This window comes from Callorhinus ursinus, unplaced genomic scaffold (assembly GCF_003265705.2).
Source record: "Callorhinus ursinus isolate GAN/ISIS: 27379988/994484 unplaced genomic scaffold, GSC_fseal_2.0 scaffold2, whole genome shotgun sequence".
Lineage (NCBI taxonomy): Eukaryota > Metazoa > Chordata > Mammalia > Carnivora > Otariidae > Callorhinus > Callorhinus ursinus.
Window position 1 is genome coordinate 56,308,611 of NW_027397064.1, and position 20,461 is coordinate 56,329,071.

At 39.0% G+C, this 20,461-nt stretch overlaps 1 protein-coding gene across 1 annotated transcript in view; it reads left to right on the top strand.

Annotated features, from left to right (window-relative positions):
• Positions 1-767: 767 nt before the first annotated feature.
• Positions 768-20,461, top strand: part of OLA1 (Obg like ATPase 1) — a 189,498-nt gene continuing 169,804 nt past the window's right edge. Inside the window, exons 1-3 of the mRNA XM_025850090.2 lie at positions 768-934; positions 2,210-2,310; positions 19,300-19,443. Of these exons, the coding sequence (XP_025705875.1) occupies positions 2,210-2,310; positions 19,300-19,443 (245 nt within the window). The 5' untranslated portion in view covers positions 768-934. The remainder of the gene's footprint in view (positions 935-2,209; positions 2,311-19,299; positions 19,444-20,461) is intronic.

Here is a 20,461-nt window from a genome sequence, read left to right on the forward strand (position 1 = left end):
GGGTCACAAGAGTGGAATCCAGATGGGAACCTCTATTTCCCAAATTCCAAAGGCCCTTGCTCATAACCATCCAGAGGAAAAGCGGGGAAGCTGGCTCTATTAAACGCGTTATGGGATCCAGTGCCGGTAAAAACCCTGAACCATAAAGTGATGAAGGAATCCTTAGATCATAAGCTTCCCTTGCCACCGCCCCCCGCCCCGCCTTTTTTTCCTTTAAGAAAGTTTATTTAACAGCATTTGGATTGGCTGAAGAAAGTTACAGGAAAAGGATGGCGGGCTGGGGCAGTTGTCCCCGAGGGCTCGGTTTGCAGGCAGGAGGTCCGCAGGATTGGCGCGGCTGTTCGCCAGACCTCAGGAGATCCGTCTCCGGGGGAACGGGTGCGGGGGGGGGGTTAGGCCGAGGGTGCTTCGAGATCCCGCGGGTGATCTGTGGGGCTGCAGGCCAACGAGAGAGCGCGTGCGGCAACGAGGGGCTTGCTCCAGGAGGGAAGCGGAGACCCCGCGCGGAGAAGCTCCACGTGCCGAGACGGCGGAAGACGGGAGCTCCCGGTGCTAGCGCGGGGGAGGAGGTGCGTGTATGTGTAAGTCGAGAAGGCAGTCAGACTGGCTCTGGCTCAGGCACCCCCTCCGGTCCCCTCGGGCGCCGCGTGACTCCTCCCACCTTGCTCCCGCCTCCTGGCTGGTCGGACCAATGGACGGGGCGGGCGGGAGCGAGGGGCGGGGCGGGGCGCGCGGTCTGCGCGCAGGTGCCGCCAGGCGCCCGGCCCGCCCGTTCCGCCGCCGCCACCACCACAGCCGCCGCCGCCGTCGTGCGTGCTGCTAGGCGGAGGGGCCGGGCCTGTGCTTTCTCCTCCTTCCTCCCCGCCTCCCGTTGCCGGCAGGATCCGTCTCCCGCTGCCGCTGGGACCCCGTGTCATCGCCCGCCCCGAGCACGGTGAGTCCCTCCGGGAGCCCGCGGGCGCGCTCCCCGCCTCGTCTTCGGCGCCCCAGCCGGTGGCCCTGAGGCCGGTGTGAGGCCAGGGCCGGGTGGCCGGGATGGGCGAGGGCAGGGGGGCGGCGAGGGGTGTGTGGATGAATGAGGCGCTCTTGGACTAGGCCGCGCGTCCTGAGAGCGGCCCACGCCTCACCCAGGCACGCTCTGGGGGAAGCCTTCTGCAGAGGCCGGGACGCCCAGTGGCCCAATCCACCGAGGGAGATGTTGGGTGGAGGCCCGCTTTGGCAGGGCTGCCGGCCACCCCACCGTAGGAGGCCAGAGGACAGGAGAGGCTCTGCTTGTGCTTCGGCGGCCTGGGCTTTGGCTGGGAACAGGTGTGAGTTAAGACCCCGAGAAGGGAGATCCCTGGTCCTAGGGGTGAGGGATCAAGACGCTGGAATATTATTTCATGAGCAGGGCCTCAGCGTGGCCGCTGGAGGTTCAGCAGGCGCCAGAAGACAGAGACAGTTTTAGTTCCCAGCTAATAAGACATGAGGTTAGCAGTCCTCGTGAGTTCAGCTTGCAGTAGTAAAGTGGTACTGATTCTGCAAGGAGGAACTTGCAGCCAGATTAGCAGGGACCTGGAAAGTTTCAATTTGTAAATAAAAAGAGTTAGTGGATTCATTTACGACTAGAAGGAGCTGGAGGTAGATTCTGGACCGTTGAGTCGTACTTACGGTGCCAAAGGTGGAAGAGATTGGTCGGAAAGATCCTGGTACTGGTGTGTGTTCATCCGCGTGAAAATGGTGCTTGTGGGGAAAATGGGAAGGTTCCAGGTAAGAGGAATGGTTTGGGGGAAGGTGAGTTGGTTGCTGGTAGTACTAGAATGGATTCTCTTTGACTGTTATCTGTGCTTCTGCTTCTGAATGCTTTCATTCTTGTAACCATGTATCAGATTAAGAAAAAGTGTTTTGTGAACAGTATGGATGGAAGATTGGCAGCTAAATTTTAAATTTATTTTTGATGTATGGTACCACATATTTTTAGATTAATCTTTCCAGGACTTCTTAGGAGTGACTGCCTTGACAGCTATCAGAATCGGATCTACTTCTAGAACTTTTTACATTTTTGTTGAAAAAGTGGATTTAGCTCCGTATTGGTTTTGGATTGGTATATACAGTATGTTTTATTCCTAATTTGTTACTCAGTAGTATATTTTGTGTGATGAAATGTGCTTTTGGTTAATGGGGAGTATAAAAAATTTTGTTTATATGTATGTTTGTTTTGACATTTCAGATGCCCCCCAAAAAGGGAGGTGATGGAATTAAACCACCCCCAATCATTGGAAGATTTGGAACCTCCTTGAAAATTGGTATTGTTGGATTGCCAAATGTTGGGTAGGTGAATGTTGGGCTTTTCTCTTTTTCATCTTGTGAATATTGGGTCTTGTTGTAGGAAAGGGAACTCATGTGGTAATTCAAACTTAAATTGAAGAAAAGAAGCTGGGAAGCTGGAATATTAATGTTGCAAAACAAGGTTTTCATTTGGATGTATTTTATTTTTGGTTTTCTACACGGATACTGTGTTGAAACTTGAATTACTTCTGTTGTTTGTTTTGCTAAACTAGAGAAAGAAGCAATGAGAATTGAAACATTAAGTTGAACCGGATCAGCTCTGTTTGTTTGAGACACTATTGGGAGACACTCAATATTGAATTTAAGTGGAATTGAAGTAGTTTAAATTTGATTTTTATGCTCGCTGGCTATGTAGGGTACCTACCTAGGCTGGCTATAGTAGGATACTTTAAGAATTAGTTCTAAAAGCCCCAGTATAAAGTTGATTAGATTCTTGGGAGATCAGGGGTCAGATGGCTTAAGTTTTACTGGAGAAGAAAGTAACAATTTTGAGTTTAATATTGGAAGTTGCTAGATAAAAGGGTATCTGTTATCAAGTGGCTAAATCTGAAAGTTACCAGAGCAAAACTTTGAGTTTTGTAATGTTTAAAATTAAAATGAATCATTTATTTGCAAATAAGGCAGTAGTAGGAAATACATGTAGTTTGTTATATAACCCACAGAAGTGCAGTTTGGATGTTTAGTCTACTTTTTTCATTATTTGTCCTTCTATTTTAATACCTTTTACTCACCTTAAAATATAAAATGTTTCAAAAGTGATTAGGGTGTACTAATGGTAAGAGATCCAATATGGATTTATTAAGGCGAATGGATATATTTTGGCATGTGCTTTTCGATTGGTGGCAAGTAGGATAACTATGTTCTTTCATGTGTTCCTTGGAGTCCCTGTCCTAGAGATTTTGTAGTGAATGAGGCATGGGATGGCCAAGTATGGCAGTTCTTAAATTCTTGTGATATAAAACATGAGCAAGTGTGGCTGTCCTAATTTCAGTCTTTCCTGGAGCTGGAGAGGTTTGCATTTTGAAGGGGTTTCCTGCTGTGATATAGGCTGCTTGCAAAGTAAGACTAAATAGAGAGTGGAAATGTAAGCAAAACAAATAATTAAGCAAAGTACTGTAGGGTGTTGTCAATAAAATTGTAAGCAAGATATGATTCATTATGTTGTGAGCTTTATTTCACTAGTAGGACAGTTTTTGGATATTAACTCTTATTTTAAAATCACTGTAGTCAGTGCAGCTGACTTTAAATGGGACTACTTTAAACTGAGACAACTTAAGAAGTGTTTCTTATATGAACATTTTAGCCATAGAACATAATATAATCAGTGTATATGAAAACGACCTGAAAATATATTATCCAGTAAAAATGTGCTATTTATGCTTTTATTTATTTTTTTTAAAGATTTTATTTATTGGAGAGAGAGAATGAGAGAGAGAGAGAGCACGAGAGGGGGGAGGGTCAAAGGGAGAAGCAGATTCCCCACTGAGCAGTGAGCCCCATGTGGACTTGGTCCTGAGACTCCAGGATCATGACCTGAGCCCAAGGCAGTTGCTTAACCAACTGAGCCACCCAGCTGCCCTCTGCTTTTAAATTAAATACCCATCCCACTATCCCCCCCATTTTATTGAGGTACACTTTACAAATAGTAAAATTTTCACGTTTTAATAATGTTCAGTTTGATTTTTGGCAATTGTGTTTGTGAACACTCCTTTTTGTAGGGTGATTTTACATTACCTAACTGTATCAGATAGGGTTCTTTAGGGTTCTTTGTAAGATACACAAGTTCTGGCTGTTTTAAACAGGAAAAAGAGAATTATTGGAAGGACAGAGTTGAAGGACAACCTGAACAGCAGACCTCAGGAAGGACAGGAACTGGGGTAATGCTGATAAGAGTTACATCCTTATGGAGCTCAGCCATATGAACTGAGTGTTTCTTATCTCCTGCTACCTCTCAGTGATTCACATTACTGTGTAGGGAAGTCTGACTGGACATATCTGCCTCTGGATAGGTCTACAAGAGATAGTTTGGGTACGGGGTGGTTCTTTAAAAGATGGCCTGCTGATCAAAATAAGGACATTTGGTACAGAAACCATCTAAAGAATGTCATGATTTTTGGAGAACTGGACAAATAAGATTTTCTTTTTAACATATATGAGGCTGATTACTTAAAGACTTAAAGGTAATGTTTATGGCTAATAATAGCTGATACTTATCAAACACATATATGACAATTACTATTCTGAGTGCTTTATATGCATTATCTAATTTAATTAGCTCTTTAACACCCCCCACCCCTGCCAATTAGAATTTAAATTTCTTGAAGGCAAGGATTGTATCATTCTTGTTTATTGTTATACTTCTAGCACTTAGAATTTTTTTTTTAAGATTATTTATTTGAGAGAGAATGCCAGCGGGAAGAGGGGCAGAGGGACAGAATCTTCAAGCAGACTCTGCTGAGCGAGAACCCAACACGGGGCTCAATTCCAGGACCTTGAGATCATGACCTGAGCCAAAATCGAGAGTCAGATGCTTAACCCAGGTGCCCCCAGGTTCTCATAACACTTAGAATTTTTAGGAATTTGTTAGGTACTCGGGAATTATTTATGAATGGGATAGTTTTCACCCCCTCGATGTAGTGTGTAGGCTTAATGATAAGGACGCATGCTTTAATGGCTGCTTTTAATGAAGTTGAAACAATACCAAACCCAAGAATGTGAAGATTTGGTTTCTAGATTTGTTTTGCCTTTTTTTTTTTAAAGATTTTATTTATTTATTTGAGAGAGAGAAAGCTAGAGAGATCACAGAGGGAGAGGGAGAAGCAGACTCACCATTGACTGAGCGGAGAACCTGATGTGGGGCTTGATCCCAGGACCCTGAGATCATGACCTGAGCTGAAGGCAGCTACTTAACTGACTGAGGCACCAGGGCACCCCTACTCTTTTTTTTTTTTAACCTCAGTGACCCTTTATAAATTAGCTCCTCTTGGGTCAGTGTATTATTGTGGTTGTGAGGCTTGGAGGCTTTTGGGAGAAACTTCCTTTTTAAATTTTTTTAAAAAGATTTATTTATTTTAGAGAGAGAGGGAGAGAGAGAGTGCAAGCGAATGAGTGGGGGCAGAGGGAGAGAGAAAATCCAAGCAAACTTCCTGTTGAGCATGGAGCCCATCTTGGGACTTGATCCCAGGACCCTGAGATCATGATCTAAGCAGAAATCAGGAGTCAGATGCTTACCTGACTGGGCCATCCAGGTGCCCCCAAAACTACCTTTTTTTAAAAGAACAGTTTTAGATTCACAGCAGAAATAAGGGGAAGGCAGAGATTTTTTTAAAAATTTCTTTTTTTAAATTTAAATTCAGTTAGCCAACATACAGTACATCATTAGTTTCAAGATGTAGTGTTCAGTAATTCATAAGTTGCATGTAACACCCAGTGCTCATCACATCCTGTGCCCTCCTTAATGCCCATCACCCAGTTACCACATCCCCCCCAGAGAGATTTCTTATGTATCCCCTGCCCTCACACATGCACAGCCTTCCCCTATTATCAACATTTTCCCACCAGAGTGTTACATTTGTTACAGTTGAACCTGCATCGACACATCATTATCAGCCAAAGTCCATAGAGTACAATCTTGGCATTGTACCTTCCATGGGTTTAGACAAATGCATATTGACATATATCTACCATTATAGTATGATACAGAGTAATTTCACACTGCTGTAAAAATGCCCTGTGCTTTGCCTATTCACCTACCCTCCCCCAACCGTTAATCTTTTCATTATCTCCATAATTTTGCCTTTTCTAGAATGTCATATAGTTGGAATCTTATAGTATGTAGCCTTTTCAGATTGGCTTCTTTCACTTAGTAATATGCATTAAAGTTTCCCCAAGTTTTTTCATGGTTAAATAGCTTATTTCTTTTTAGTGCTGAATAATATTCCATTTCTGGATATGCTGTAGTTTATCTATTCACCAACTGAAAGATATTTTGATTGCTTCCAAGTTTTGGCAGTTATGAATAAAACTGCTATAAATATCCGTGTGCAGGTTTTTGTGTGGACATAAGTTTTCAGCTCCTTTGGATAAATACCAAGGAGCACAATTGCTGAATTATATGGTGAGAGTATGTTTAGTTTTATAAGAAACTTCTGAAGTGGTTGTATCATTTTGCATTTTCACCAGCAGTCAATGAGAGTTTCCGTTGCTCCACATCCTCACCAGCATTTGGTGTTGTCAGTGTTCTGGATTTTGGCCATTCTAATAGGTGTGTAGTGGTATCCCATTATTATTTTAATTTACATTTCCCTGATGACATATAATGTGAAGCATCTTTCATATGCTTATTTGCCATCTGTATATCTTCTTTTTGAGGTATTTATTAAAATCTTTGGTCTTTTTTTAAAAATCAGGTTTTTTTTTTTTTAAGATTTTATTTATTTATTTGAGAGATTAGCAAGAGGAGAGGGGGAAGAGGGAGAAGCAGGCTTCTTGCAGAGCAGGGAGCCCCATGTGGGGCTCAATCCCAGGACCCTGGGATCATGAACTGAGCTGAAGGCAGACGCTTAACTGACTGAGCTACCCAGGTGTCCCTGTTTGTTTTCTTATTGCGGAGTTTTAAGAGTTCTTTATGTATTTTGGGTAATGGTTCTTTATCAAATGTGTCCTTTGCAAATATTTTCTCCTAGTCTGTGGCTTGTCTTCTCATTTTCTTGACATTGTCTTTCACAGTGCAGAAGTTTTTAATTTAGCGGCACATGGGTGGCTCAGTTTGGTTATGCGTCAGCTTTTGGCTTGGGTCATGCATGATCTTGGGGTCCTGGGATCCAGCCCTGTGTCCAGCTCTGTGCTCAGCAGGTAGTCTGTTTGTGTCTCTCCTTCTGCCCCTCCTCCTGCTCATGCTCTCCCTTTCTCTCTTAAATAAATGAATAAAATCTTAAAAAAAAAGTTTTTAATTTCAGTGAAGTCCAGCTTCTCTATTTATGGCTCATACCTTTAGTGTTTTATCTGCAAAGTCATCACCATACCCAAAGTCATCTAAGTTTTCTTCTATCCTTTAGAAGTTTTGTAGTTTTGTGTTTTATATTTAGGTCTGTGATTCATTTTCAGTTAATTTTTGTGAAGGGCGTAAGATCTGTATCTAGATTTGTTTTTGTTTTTGTTTTTTGCATGTGGATGTCCAGTTGTTCCAGCACTGTTTCTTCAAAAGATTATCTTTGCTCCTTTATAATTGCCTTTATTTGAAAAACTGTATTTTGATATTCCAGACATTACTGTGTCATGGGATAGCTCTTCTGGTTGCTGTCACTGCATGAGATGGGTTCGTCTAATGTTTTCTTTTGATTAAATTCTGGTTATGCATTTTGGGGTTCAGAAGTGACATGTACTTCTTAGTACATCATATCAGGAAGCACATGATGTTGATTTGTTCCGTTACTAGTGATGTTAATTTTGATCAATTGTCTGAGGAGGTGTCTGACAAATTTCTTCCCTGAAAGGGTTACTGTATCTCCCATTTCAATGAATAAATATCCTGTGGGGGATACTTTGAAGTTCTGTAAATAGTATTTTCTTATATGTTTGCCCCTAATATTGGCATGCATTAATGATTCTTGCTTGAAATAGTTATTGTAGTGTTTATCAAAAGGTGATTTTAAAGATTCCTTTGTTCCTTTTACATTTATCGTAGGAACAGTTTATAGAAGGAATAATAAGAATTCTATTGGTTTGAATTCTTTTGTAAAGAAGAGCTCCCCAGTCTGGGTGGCTCAGTCGGTTGGGCACCTGCCTTTGGCTCAGGCCGTGATCCCGGGTCCTGGGATTGAGCCTCACTCTCCTGCTAAGCGGGGAGTCTGCTTCTCCCTCTCCCTTTGCCGCTCCCCCTGCTTGTGCTCTCTCTCTCTCTCTGTTAAATAAATAAAATCTTAAAAAAAAAGAGCTCCCCATTTTTCATGTATTTGATTATAATTTGTTTATATCAGGATTGGATTCCTAGTTTATTCTGTTGGTTATAATCTATTACTATTATTACTTATTCTGTTGTTCAAATTGCCCATATTTGGCCATCGGGAACCTTCCTGTTCACTCATATTCCTTTTGATATGTTCTCTATATTTTGAGTACTTTCTACTTTTTTGTACCACAGTATGTTCCAGGCTATTTGTACTTTTCTCTGCTCCAGCCTTGGAATATACAAAATTTTATGTATGCATAGGTTTTCATCTCTCTTGTATACTTAGCAGTGAAACTTCTGGCTTGTATGGTGACCCTATGTTTAACTCTTTGAGGAATTGCATGACTGTTTTTCAAAGCAACTGTGCTATTTTACATTCCCACCAGCAGTGTATGTGAGTTCCAGTTTCTCTGCATTTGCACCAATACTTGTTACTATCTTTTTTATTATAGCCAAGGTGTGAAGTGTATCTCATTGTGGTTTTGAATTGCATTTCCTTGATGCCTAATAATGTTGAGCATCTTTTCATGTGGTTATTATACATTCATTTTTTAAAGATTTTCACTGGGGAGGATTCCATGGACAGTTTTTCTTTTTGCATTTTGAAGTTACCTTCCATTTTCTTCTAGCTTTCCAATGAGAAAACTATTGTCACTCTGTACATAATGTCTTGTTTTTTCCTTTAGTTGCTTTTAAAATTTTCTGTACTACTGGTGTTCAGCAATTTGATTATCGTGTGCTTTGGTGTGATTTTCCTTATGTCTCTTTTGCTTGGTGTTTGTTGAGATTTTAGGTTTGTGAGTTTATGATATTCATTAAATTCGTAAAATATTTGGCCAGTATTTCTTCAAATGCTCCCATCCCTTCTTCCCCTTCCTCTCCTTTTGGGACTCTTATTTTAAGTGGGGTAGTTATCTAGATAGTATTCCACTGAGGCTCTGGTTTTTTTCCTCCAATCTTTTTTTTTCCACTATGCTTCATTTGATAGTTTCTGTTGCTCTGTCTTCATGTTCCTTGATCTTTTTTTCTGCACTGCCTGATCTGCAGCTAATCATATTCAGTGTGTTTTTCAATTTCATTTTATTTCAAATGTATTTTTCATACAATAGTTCTGTCTGCATAGTTTTTGTATCTTTCATTTCACTCCTCATTGTCTTCATATTTCCCTTTATGTCCTTCAGAAAATTCTAAAAAAAATTTATAACATTTACTTTAGGGACTTATCTGTTAATTCTGTTATCTCTATCATTACCTGATTTGTTTGTATTTATTGGCTTTTATCCTGATTTTGGTCTACATTTACCTTTTTCCTTGCATGTGTTGTAGTTTTTGTGGGATTCCAGACATTGGATTTTATGTTGAGTGCTACATTTTATAGTATTCCTTTAAAGAGTGTTCAACTTTGTTCTGGCATTTAGTTATTTGTGTATCATTTTGATTATTTTGAGGTTTGCTATTATGCTTTCTTATGATGAATTCATAATAGTTTTTGCTCTGGTGTTACTTCAGCCCTCATATAAGATTTGACTTTTTGAGGACTCTACCCAAGTTCCCTTATATTATATGATCTCTCTACTCTGGCTGGTAGGACCGTGAACTATTCCAAGCTCTGTGTGAGCCTGAGAATTGTTCACTCTCTTGTTTTTGAGTGGTCCCCCCCCCCCTCGGCCTTTTGGAGACTGAATTAACTCATGTACAAATCATTACTTAGCCATAGTCTTGAGGACACCTTTTGCTGATCTCCAGAGCCCTCCCTCTGTGCAGATCTTCCTTCCCATTACACGGCCCTATAAATTCTAGCTGGTTTGGCCTTCTCAAACTCTCATCTCCTTCTCTTTAACTTGGCAGGACTGCCAGGTTCTGTTGGTTCTCCCTCCCTGTGCTGTGACTTTGAAATTACTTTTAGGCAGTCAACTGGGGTAGTTGTAGAGCTTAGTTCATTTGTTGTTCTCTTAGGGAACACAGGGCTGTGCTACATACTGTCCTCTGTCTGAAACTGTTATTTCGTATGTTTTGTCTGGTTTTATAGCACTTTATGGCAGGAGGGCAGTCCCATAGTAGAAGGGAAAGCAAAACTCCCCAGTACCATTTTAAATGAACTTCGGTCTTATTGTATGCTTGTCAGCATTCCAGTGTGCCTGCTCTTTCATGGAAATTTGTGATTTGGGAATTATTTGCTTTCTTTTTTTTAATGTGTTTTGAATAATCTTTTGGATGACAGGTCTGCTCTCCTTTTCAGTCTTTTCTGTTATTATTTCAGCAGTAATTGTGTCCCTTAAAAGTACTTGATAGATGGCTTTCTCTTAAATCTTTTTCGGTGTTTTTTCTTTATTCAGAATTCTGATCTCTATTGTTGTATTACCACATAATTTCAGATAGATTTATTTTTTGCTCATTTATTTACTATTAACTGTAGACTTTATTTGTCTTTCACCAGGTTTCCCACTAATGTTTTTTTCTAGTACAGATCTTTTAAAGGTCATGGAAAATTTTATTTATTTTTGAAATGTGTGGATGTAGGTATTTTGTATAATGTTTCTCAATTCAAATGTGATGTTTTTTCATGCTATGAACTTTTAAAAAATTATGGTAAGAAACACAATATAAAAGTTACCCTTTAAACATTCTTAAGTGTACAGTTCAGTAGTGTTAACTGTATTCACATTGTTAGGTAACACATCTCTAGAACTTTCTTATTTTGCAGATCTGGAACTTTCTACCCATTGAACAATTTCCCATTTTTCCCTCTCCCTAGCCCCTGTCAACCACCATTCTCCTTTCTGTTTACATGATTTTTGACTCTTGTAGATATCTCATATAAGTGGAATCATATAGTATTTGTCCTTTTGTGACTTGGTTATTTCACTCAGCACCAAGCATGGGGACAATGCCCTCAAAGTTTATCTGTGTTTTAGCATGTGATAGGATTTCCCTTTTGAAGGCCAAAAAGTATTCTGTTATATGTATATACCACATTTTCTTTATCCATACATCTGTTGATAGACATTTGGGTTGCTTCCACCTCTTGGCTATTGTGAATAATGCTGCAGTGAACATGGGTGTACAAATAACCTCTTTGAGATCCTGTTTTTAATTTTGTATAATACCCTGAAGTGGGGTTTCTGGATATGATAATTCTACTTTTAGTGTTTTGAGAAACCTCCTTACTGTTTTCTGTGGTGGCTGCACTGTTTTATATTCCATCAGCAATGTACCAGAGTTCTAGTTTCTCTCTGTCCTGCCCAACACTTGTTATTTTCTGTTTTCTTTTTTTTTAAGATTTTATTTATTTGACAGAGAGAGACAGCGAGAGAGGGAATACAAGCAGGGGGAGTGGGAGAGGGAGAAGCAGGCTTCCCGTGGAGCAGGGAGCCCGATGCAGGGCTTGATCCCAGGACCCTGGGATCACGACCTGAGCCCAAGGCAGACGCTTAACCAACTGAGCCACCCAGGTGCCCCTTATTTTCTGTTTTTTTTTTTTTGATGGTAACCATCCTAATGGGTGTGAGGTGACATTTTATTGTACTACTGATTTGCATTTTCCTGATAATTAGTGATGTTGAGCATCTTTTCAGATGCTAATTGACCATATGTTTGTCTTCTTTAGAGAAATGTTTATTTAGGTCCTTTGTCCACATATGTAACTTTTAAAGGTTACTTTTGTTGTTGTTGAGTTATAGTTCTTTATCCTAATATTCTGGATATTAGCCCCTTATCAGACATATGATTTACAATTATTTTTTCCCATTATATAGGTTGTCTTTTCACTCTGTTGTTTCCTTCCTGTGTTTGCTTCTAGGAGTATTACAGTTTTAGGTCCTACATTTAGGTCCTTGATCCATTTTGAGTTAATTTTTGTATATGGTGTAAGGTAAGGATCCAGCTTCATTCTTTTGCATGTGGCTGTCCAGTTTTCTCAACACCATTTGTTGAAGAGACAGTCTTTTCCCCATTTTCTGTTCTTGGCACTCTTGTTGAAGATCATTCAACCATATATATATTGGCACTCTTGTTGAAGATCATTCACCAGGAGAATGGTGGTTGACAGGGGCTAGGGAGAGGGTTTATTTCTGAGCTCTCTATTCCACTGGTCTCTATGTCTATCTTTATGTTAATTCCACACTGTAGCTTTGTAATTTTTTTTTTTTTTTAAAGAGAGACAGTGAGAGAGGGAACACAAACAGGTGGAGTGGGAGAGGGAGAAGCAGGCTTCCCTCTGAGCAGGGAGCCTGATGTGGGGCTCGGTCCCAGGACCCCGGGATCATGACCTGAGCCGAAGGCAGACGCTTAACCACTGTAATATGTTTTGATATCAGAAATCATGCATGGACTTTGGGAAGAATTCCATGGAGGTGAAGTATCCTCATAGCATCATATTAAGGAATATACAATATCAACACAACTTATTCTGGTGATATTAAACCTGATCATTGATTAAGGTGGTCTCTGCCAGATTTCTTCACTGTAAAAGTAACCTTTTTTCCTTTCCATACTCTATTAATTAGAAGCAAGTCACTAAGTCCAACCCACACTCAAAGATTGGGGAATGAAGCTCCACCTTCAGAAGGAAGAAGTTTCAAAAAATTTCTGGACATTTGTTAAGACCATCCACAGTAATTAATTAATATTATAGGGGAAAGATAATTTGAGGCTATTCAAATACCCTGTTTCTCTTTAAAGTTTCCCTGACTGGGGCACCTGGGTGGCTCAGTTAGTTGAACACCAGCTCTTGATTTCCGCTCAGGTCATGAGTTCAGCGTTGTTGGAGCAGAGCCCTGTGTTGGGCTCCCTACTCAGTGCGGAGTTCACTTGGGGATTCTCTCCCTCTCCTGTGGCCCCTCTCCCCATGCGCGTGAGCACGCGCTCTCTCTCTCTCTCTCTCTCAAATAAATAAATCTTTTTTTTCTAAAGATTTTTATTTATTTATTTGAGAGCGAGAGAGCGCACGTGTACTGGTGTGGAAGAGGAGGGACAGAGGGAGAGACAGAAGCAGACTCCCCATTGAGCAGGGAGCCCGACGTGGGGCTCGATTCCTGCACTCCAGGATCATGCCCAGGACTTGAGGATCCTGAGCCAAAGGCAGATGCTTAACCCACTGAGCCACCCAGTCACCCCTTTTCTTTCTTTTTTTTAAAGCACTTCCTCTATGACACTACAAGATGTTTCAGGCTATTATTTTTTTCCTGTCCCTGCCTTGTTTCCAGGGAGCCTGGTTTCTTTTATTGGAGAATGGTATTTAGAGACTAAGATCTGACTCTAGGTATGATTTTTGGTGCTGGGATATTACTGCTTTTAGGCCCTCTCACCTGACAGAGTTAGGAAATACATGTGGTTATACTAACCCATGTATACCCACATTGGTATTCATTTCTGTCATCCCTGTTTATTTCTTTTACCTAACAGATATTTTTTTAACAGTTTAGTGAAACAACATTCTACTTTTTTTCCATGTTTTAGATGTTTGTTTTATAAATGGTTAGTTCAGAATGCTGTGGGATTTGCATTGGCATCCTGACTTCCCAATACATACTGCAATTTTGCATAAGGTTTTAGATAAAACATCTTTTCGGTCAGGTTTACTTATTACAGTAAAATATGTAATTTCAAAAATATTTAGGTCCTAAATGGAGAGAGGCATTCATTAAGTCTAGTCACTTTTTTCTTTTTAATGCTATCATTGCTGAAATATTTATGTAAGCCCATTCTTTCATAAGAAAAATTCTTACAATTTTGAAACTTTCTCCTATTTTGAAGCTTTTTTTTAAAGATTTTATTTATTTTATTTGACACAGAGAGAGAGCGCAGACAGGGGGAATGGCAGGCAGAGGCAGAGGGAGAAGTAGGCTCCCGCTGAGCAGGGAGCCAGATGTTGGGCTCTATCCCAGGACTCTGGGATCATGACTGAGCCAAAGGCAGACGCTTAACCCACTTAGCCACCCAGGTGCCCTCCTATTTTGAAGCTTTAATAATAACCTTAAGGGATCTAAATATGTCTGTGTTTGTATGTGTGTATGTGTGTAAAATCCTCACAAAAAGCCTTATGGGTTTTAACACTCTAGACATAGGCCAAAACTTTTAAATTCACAAGGCTTTCCTTTAATAGATTTGAGTAGATCAGAATGTCTTAACTTGCCACTGAAGCCTATAGTAATAATCCTTAGAAATTTTTCCTTTTTCTTGTTCCTTATTTCATTTCACTTTTTTGTATTTATAACTCTTGGAAGGTACAAATGACTTAGACTTTATGAAATTTAAAATCCATGACCAAGATGAGATATTTGTATGAGTGGAGATTCTTCCAAGTTTAGTTTGGCTGTATGTAAGAATTTTTTCAGTCTAAGAGATAATGGGACTTTCTTTTAGTATGTTTTCCTCTATGTTTTAAGGGATAACTTTTTTCCTTTAATATAAAACATTTTTGTTAAGGTAGGCAGTCAAAAATACTATCTTAATGATAGCCATAAATTTGAAAACAAGTGCATAAATTCTCGCTGGCCTTTTTATATTGTAATTACTATGACTGTAATAATAACAATGAGCAGTTTTTAAACTACAATATAAAAAAATATAATTGTCCCTACCAAAAAGGCGCAAGTGTTCTATATATGTTTGGATTAATTAACATATTTACATTTTACTTTAAGTACTTTTATTGTAACATTATTTTGTAATATTTTCATTGTAGATATAAAATATTTTAGTTAAATTTTAGATAAATAAGGACTGATGGGTTATTCTGGCAACCAGTTTATTTTTTTGTGTGGAGGGAAGTAAAGGTATAGGGGAGTGGGCCAATTTATGTCACCCTTTACTTAAGCACATTTTGTAGTTTTCCCTCTTGGGAGAAATATCCTCAGGTGAAAACTGGTCATGTTCTTGACGTCTAAGATTCCCCTGGAGGCTTTGCTGGGCTCTCTGCCCTCCAATATCAGCTTTCCATGAGTGTAAAGCCTGGATTCTTGGCCTCCTTCCTCTGTCTTGAATGGGCAAGTGTTCCCAGGGTGAAAGTGGTCACAGATCACTTCTTTAAGATTTTTTTCCATTTCCAGATTTCTATCCTCTTCAAATAGATGTTTTCGTATTGTGCATTTACATGGCTTTTCTAGTTCTGGGTAAGAGTTCTAGTCTGCTGTGAGTGTGCATCTCACCCAGAAACAGAATTTCTGTCTTCTCCCAATTGACTTTTTGAAGAAATCTGGTTGTTTGTCTTATAGAATTTTCCAAAGTCTGAATGATTGTTTCTCTGTGGTGTCATTTAATATATTCTTCTTTCCTCTGTATTTCCTATAAAGTGGTAGTAATATCCAAAGGCTTGTTTAGATTAGTATCAGATAATTTTTGATCAGATAATTTTTATGTTAATACTTGAAAGATGTTGTATATACTTTTCTTCTGTTAGGAAGCACTCTATTTTTTGTGTTTTTTTTTTCTTTTTGCAGTATTAACTGTCATTGGTGATCATTACCCAAATCCATTAATTTCTTAGGGGTTGCAAAATGGTAGTATTCTAAGTTTCTTATTCTTTCCTCATTTATTGGCTAGAATATGTCCATAAGGCAATCTCCTCTTAATCAAGTATTTGTTACTCTAAAAGTACAGTTCATATAAGAAATAAGTGCTTTACGTAATCTTTAAAAGAATCAATCACCCTAGCATCCTTAAAAGGTGGCCAGAGAGGGCTTATTTTGGTTTGGTTTTGTTGCGGATTATGGACAACTTGTGGATAAAAAGTTATTTGATTTGTTACAGTTATCGTTAGCTGTTCTTATTGATGCCCAGAGTGATCTATTTTTGGCTATTCAAGTTGGCTTCAGAGTCCTTTTTTTTTTTTTTTGATAAGACTTTATGATCTTTCATAGATTTCTTCTTTTCTTTGGGAAAAATTGAGACTTATCTTCATATTTCTGGTCCCAGACCTGGAACTAGCCGTTTCTCCAAGGAGTCCTGGTTATTTCGTTTTTATTCATTTATTTGAGAGAGAGAGGAAGAGAGAGAGCATGAGTGGGAGGCAGGTAGAGGGAGAGGGAAGCTGGGCTGAACATCCCAGGACCCTGAGATCATGACCTGAGCCGAAGGCAGACGCTTAACTGACTGAGCCACCCAGGTGCCCAGTCCTGGTTATTTTTAAAGGACACGGTATTTAAAGATCATAATCTGAGCGTGAGTTCTCTTTTTAAAAAATTATCTGCCTTATTATATGTGTTAATTTTAAAAATTGTATTGAGCTTCAGAATCTTTTTGAAAGTAGGTGGACTAGAACTTTATAAATACATAGAAGAACTTTATAAATACACAGATTATTTTAAATTAAGTACTGTGACATTTATCTTAACAGGATTGAAATTAAAAGCTAGCTTTATAGAAAGCAGTGATTTTGGTGCACCTGACTGGCCTAGTCGGAAGAGCATGTGACTCTTGATCTTGGTGTTGTGAGTTTGAGCCCCACATTGGGTATAGAGATTACTTTAAAATAAAACCTTAAAAAAAAAAAAGAAAGTAGTGATTTCTTTTTAATTTTCATTCCTAGAGTTCTGGGATTGTTACCAGACTCTGAGAGATTGCCAGTATAAATTCTACAACAGTCAGTATTACTTAGTGAGTTGTTAGCTGAGTCTGAATGTAGCGTTGGTCCAAAACATGACTTTACATATGCAACACGTAAGATATTTTCAAAATACTGGTACTTACACCAGGTCTGGAAAGAAGCCTGGTAATGCATGTCTTTACATTCTTAGCTAATTATGTTATAGGCAGGCATTTAAAAGCTACTGATTTGGCCAATGGTGCTCTAAGTAACCAGTAATGATTTATGTGGCTATTTAGCAAACATTTCTTCTTTATTAAAAAATGTTTAGTCTGAATGTGATATAAGAATAATATTTAAAGACCTATAGGCAGGTACAAGTTAAACCTGTCTTGTTGCCAAAGTATACTTCTCACCAGTAGTACTTAAAGAAGCCTTGATTGTTGCCTTTTGTTCATAACTCTCTTTAAAGAGTCTCAGAGTTTTTGTTTTGTTTTGTTTTGTTTTTAAAGATTTTATTTATTTATTTGACAAAGAGAGATACAGTGAGAGAGGGAACACAAGCAGGGGGAGTGGGAGAGGGAGAAGCAGGCTCCACGCCGAGCAGGGAGCCCGATGTGGGGCTCGATCCCAGGACCCTGGGACCATGACCTGAGCTGAAGGCAGACGCCTAGTGACTGAGCCACCCAGGCGCCCCATGTTTTTGTTTTTGTTTTTAAAGGGGTTACTTCTTTGGTTAAAAGTTCAGTCAGATGAGCTAATTGTAGTATCAATTTCTTCCTATAGGCTTAGGTCATATCTTTTTTTTATATATATATATTTTTAAGATTTTATTATTTATTTGACAGAGGGAGATACAGTGAGAGAGGGAACACAAACAGGAGGAGTGGGAGAGGGAGAAGCCGGCTTCCCACTGAGCAGGGAGCCCGATGTGGGGCTCGATCCCAGGACCCTGGGATCATGACCTGAGCCGAAGGCAGACGCTTAATGACTGAGCTACCCAGACGCCCCAGTAATTTTCATTTTAAGTCCTCATGTATGCTACAGTCCTATTTCTGGAGCAAGAAAATTCACTATAGTGAATTCTCTGCTGTCCATATTAGTGATGGAATTGGAAAATAGTATAGAATAGATCAACAAACCTTTAAAAATACCATTTTGTTTTGGATTTTGCTCTGTGAATTTTGACACTGTAATGATCATATTTTAGAAATGTAGCTGGGGGTGCCTGGGTGGCTCAGTTGGTTAAGCATCCAACTCTTGATCTCAGTTCAGGTCTTGATCTCAGTGTTGTGAGTTCAAGCCCTGCATTGGGCTCCACACCTAGTGTGGAGCCTACTTAAAAAAGAAAAAAAGAAATGTAGCTAGTGTTAATATGAGAGTTGGCATTCTCTGAGCATGTATTACCTGATAAGAATCAGATAATTAGAACATTAGCAACAATTTATTATTATTATTATTATCAATATTATTTTAAATATTTTATTTATTTATTTGAGCGAGAGAGACAGAGATAGAGAGAGCACAGGTAGGGAGGAGAGCGGGACACCTGGGTGGCCCAGTCAGTTAAGCGTCTGCCTTCAGCTCAGGTCATGATCCCTGGGTCCTGGGATCGAGTCCTACATTGGGCTCCTTGTTCAGCAGGGAGCCTTCTCCCTCTGCCTATAGCTCCCCCTGCTTGTGCTCTTTCTCTCTGTCTCTGACAAATAAATAAATAAAATCTTAAAAAAAAAAAGTAGGGAGGAGAGGAAGAAGCAGCCTCCCTGCTGAACAGGGAGCCAGACTCAGGGCTTGATCCCAGGACTCTGGGATCATGACCTTAGCTGAAGGCAGACACTTAACCAACTGAGCCACCCAGCGCCTTGACAATTTATTATCAATAGATCTTTTTCTTAATTTATTATATCTTGAAGAATTCACATTTTGATTTTTCATAATTCACAGTTCATTACTCTAGATTTAACAGTAATCTGTATTATTAACAATTAGTAGGGAGTCTGAGCTCCAGCTTCCCATTTCCTATTACATACTTGGCATCTGTTTCCCAATTTAGAATGCTTGGGCCATGATTGACCTAGCTAGATGCACACCTCTCTACATTTATGCTGGAGAAGATTATATTAGATATAGGTGAAGTGGTACTGGTACTGCCAGGTACTTTAGAAATAAAATACTTTTTATAGTGTGTGAAACTAGTTATTACTTATAAAAAAGATTCTTTGGGAAAGTGCTTTTCAAGTTTCAAATAGACTGAGATAGGAACATAAACTGATTATAAATCATGAGCTGCATTGTTGTAAATTTCGTTCTTTTCTGTTAGTAAAAAAATTCATTTCTGTTAGTAAATTTCATTCATTTCTGTTATTCTCCACCTTCCCTTCCCAGATTGGCTTTATAATTACCATGGATCTTATTTGAGCATTGACATGAAAATGAGGTTAAGTTTTTCTCAGTGTTAATCCTAAGAATTGATTGAAATTGTTTTTGTTTATTTTAGGAAATCTACCTTCTTCAATGTATTAACCAATAGTCAGGCTTCAGCAGAAAACTTCCCATTCTGCACTATTGATCCTAATGAGAGCAGAGTACCTGTGCCAGATGAAAGGTTTGACTTTCTTTGCCAGTACCACAAACCAGCAAGGTAAGAAAATCTTTATGCCATTCTTTATTTGTTGACCCTATATAGACTGAGTAAAAATATGTAAGGAATATATTTAAAATCATATAGGGGGTGCCTGCCTGGCTCATTTGGTAGAATATGTGTCTGCTGATCTTGAGGTTGTGAGTTCAAGCCCCATGTGTGGCGTAGTTAAAAAAAAAAACACGAAGTGTTTTTTTCTCCAACATTAATGTATTATAGGTGATTATAATGTAGAGAGCACAGAGAAAGGTGAGAAAGGATACATCTGGCTGTTAACATTGCAGTTATTTTTTTCAGGGGAATATGAAGTAGAGGGAGTAAGTGGCCTGTATTACATGATTCCATTCATGTAAAATTATACATATACATGTATATTCATGGGAAAATGTATGAAACTGACGGTTATCTTCGAGTAGTGGAATTTTAGGTGATTTTTACTTTCTTTTCGTTTATTATTATTTTTTTGAATTTTACTTTCTTGTATTGATATTGTTTGAAGTTTTTGTAACAAGCATGTATTATATCTTTAATTAGAAAAAATAAAATAATACAGGTTCATTGTAGGAAGTTCAGACAGTATGGAAATGTATAAAGAGAAGAGTAAAAATCACCTATATTTCTACCTTGATATCACAGATATAAATACTTGGAGGTATATCCTTCCATACTTTTCCCTGGGAGGTAAACACACATACTTACAAAAATAGAATATATTCTTACTTGGGGTATTACTAATATTTTTCTAGATTAAAAAATACAGATTTAAATAATTTCTAATATAACTTTGTTTAATACTATATTACACGAATGTATAGTTTATTTCCCTATTACTGAGAATTTAGTTTGCCTTTAGTTTCTCACCATTTGAAATGTGCTGATAAATCCCAAGTTTCTGTCTCTATTCCTGAACTCTGCTGATTTACAGACATATCTAATTACCTTCTTGACATTGACACCTGGATGACTAAATAGGTGCCTCAGACTTGACATGTCCAAAATGGACCTCTTCATTTCACTC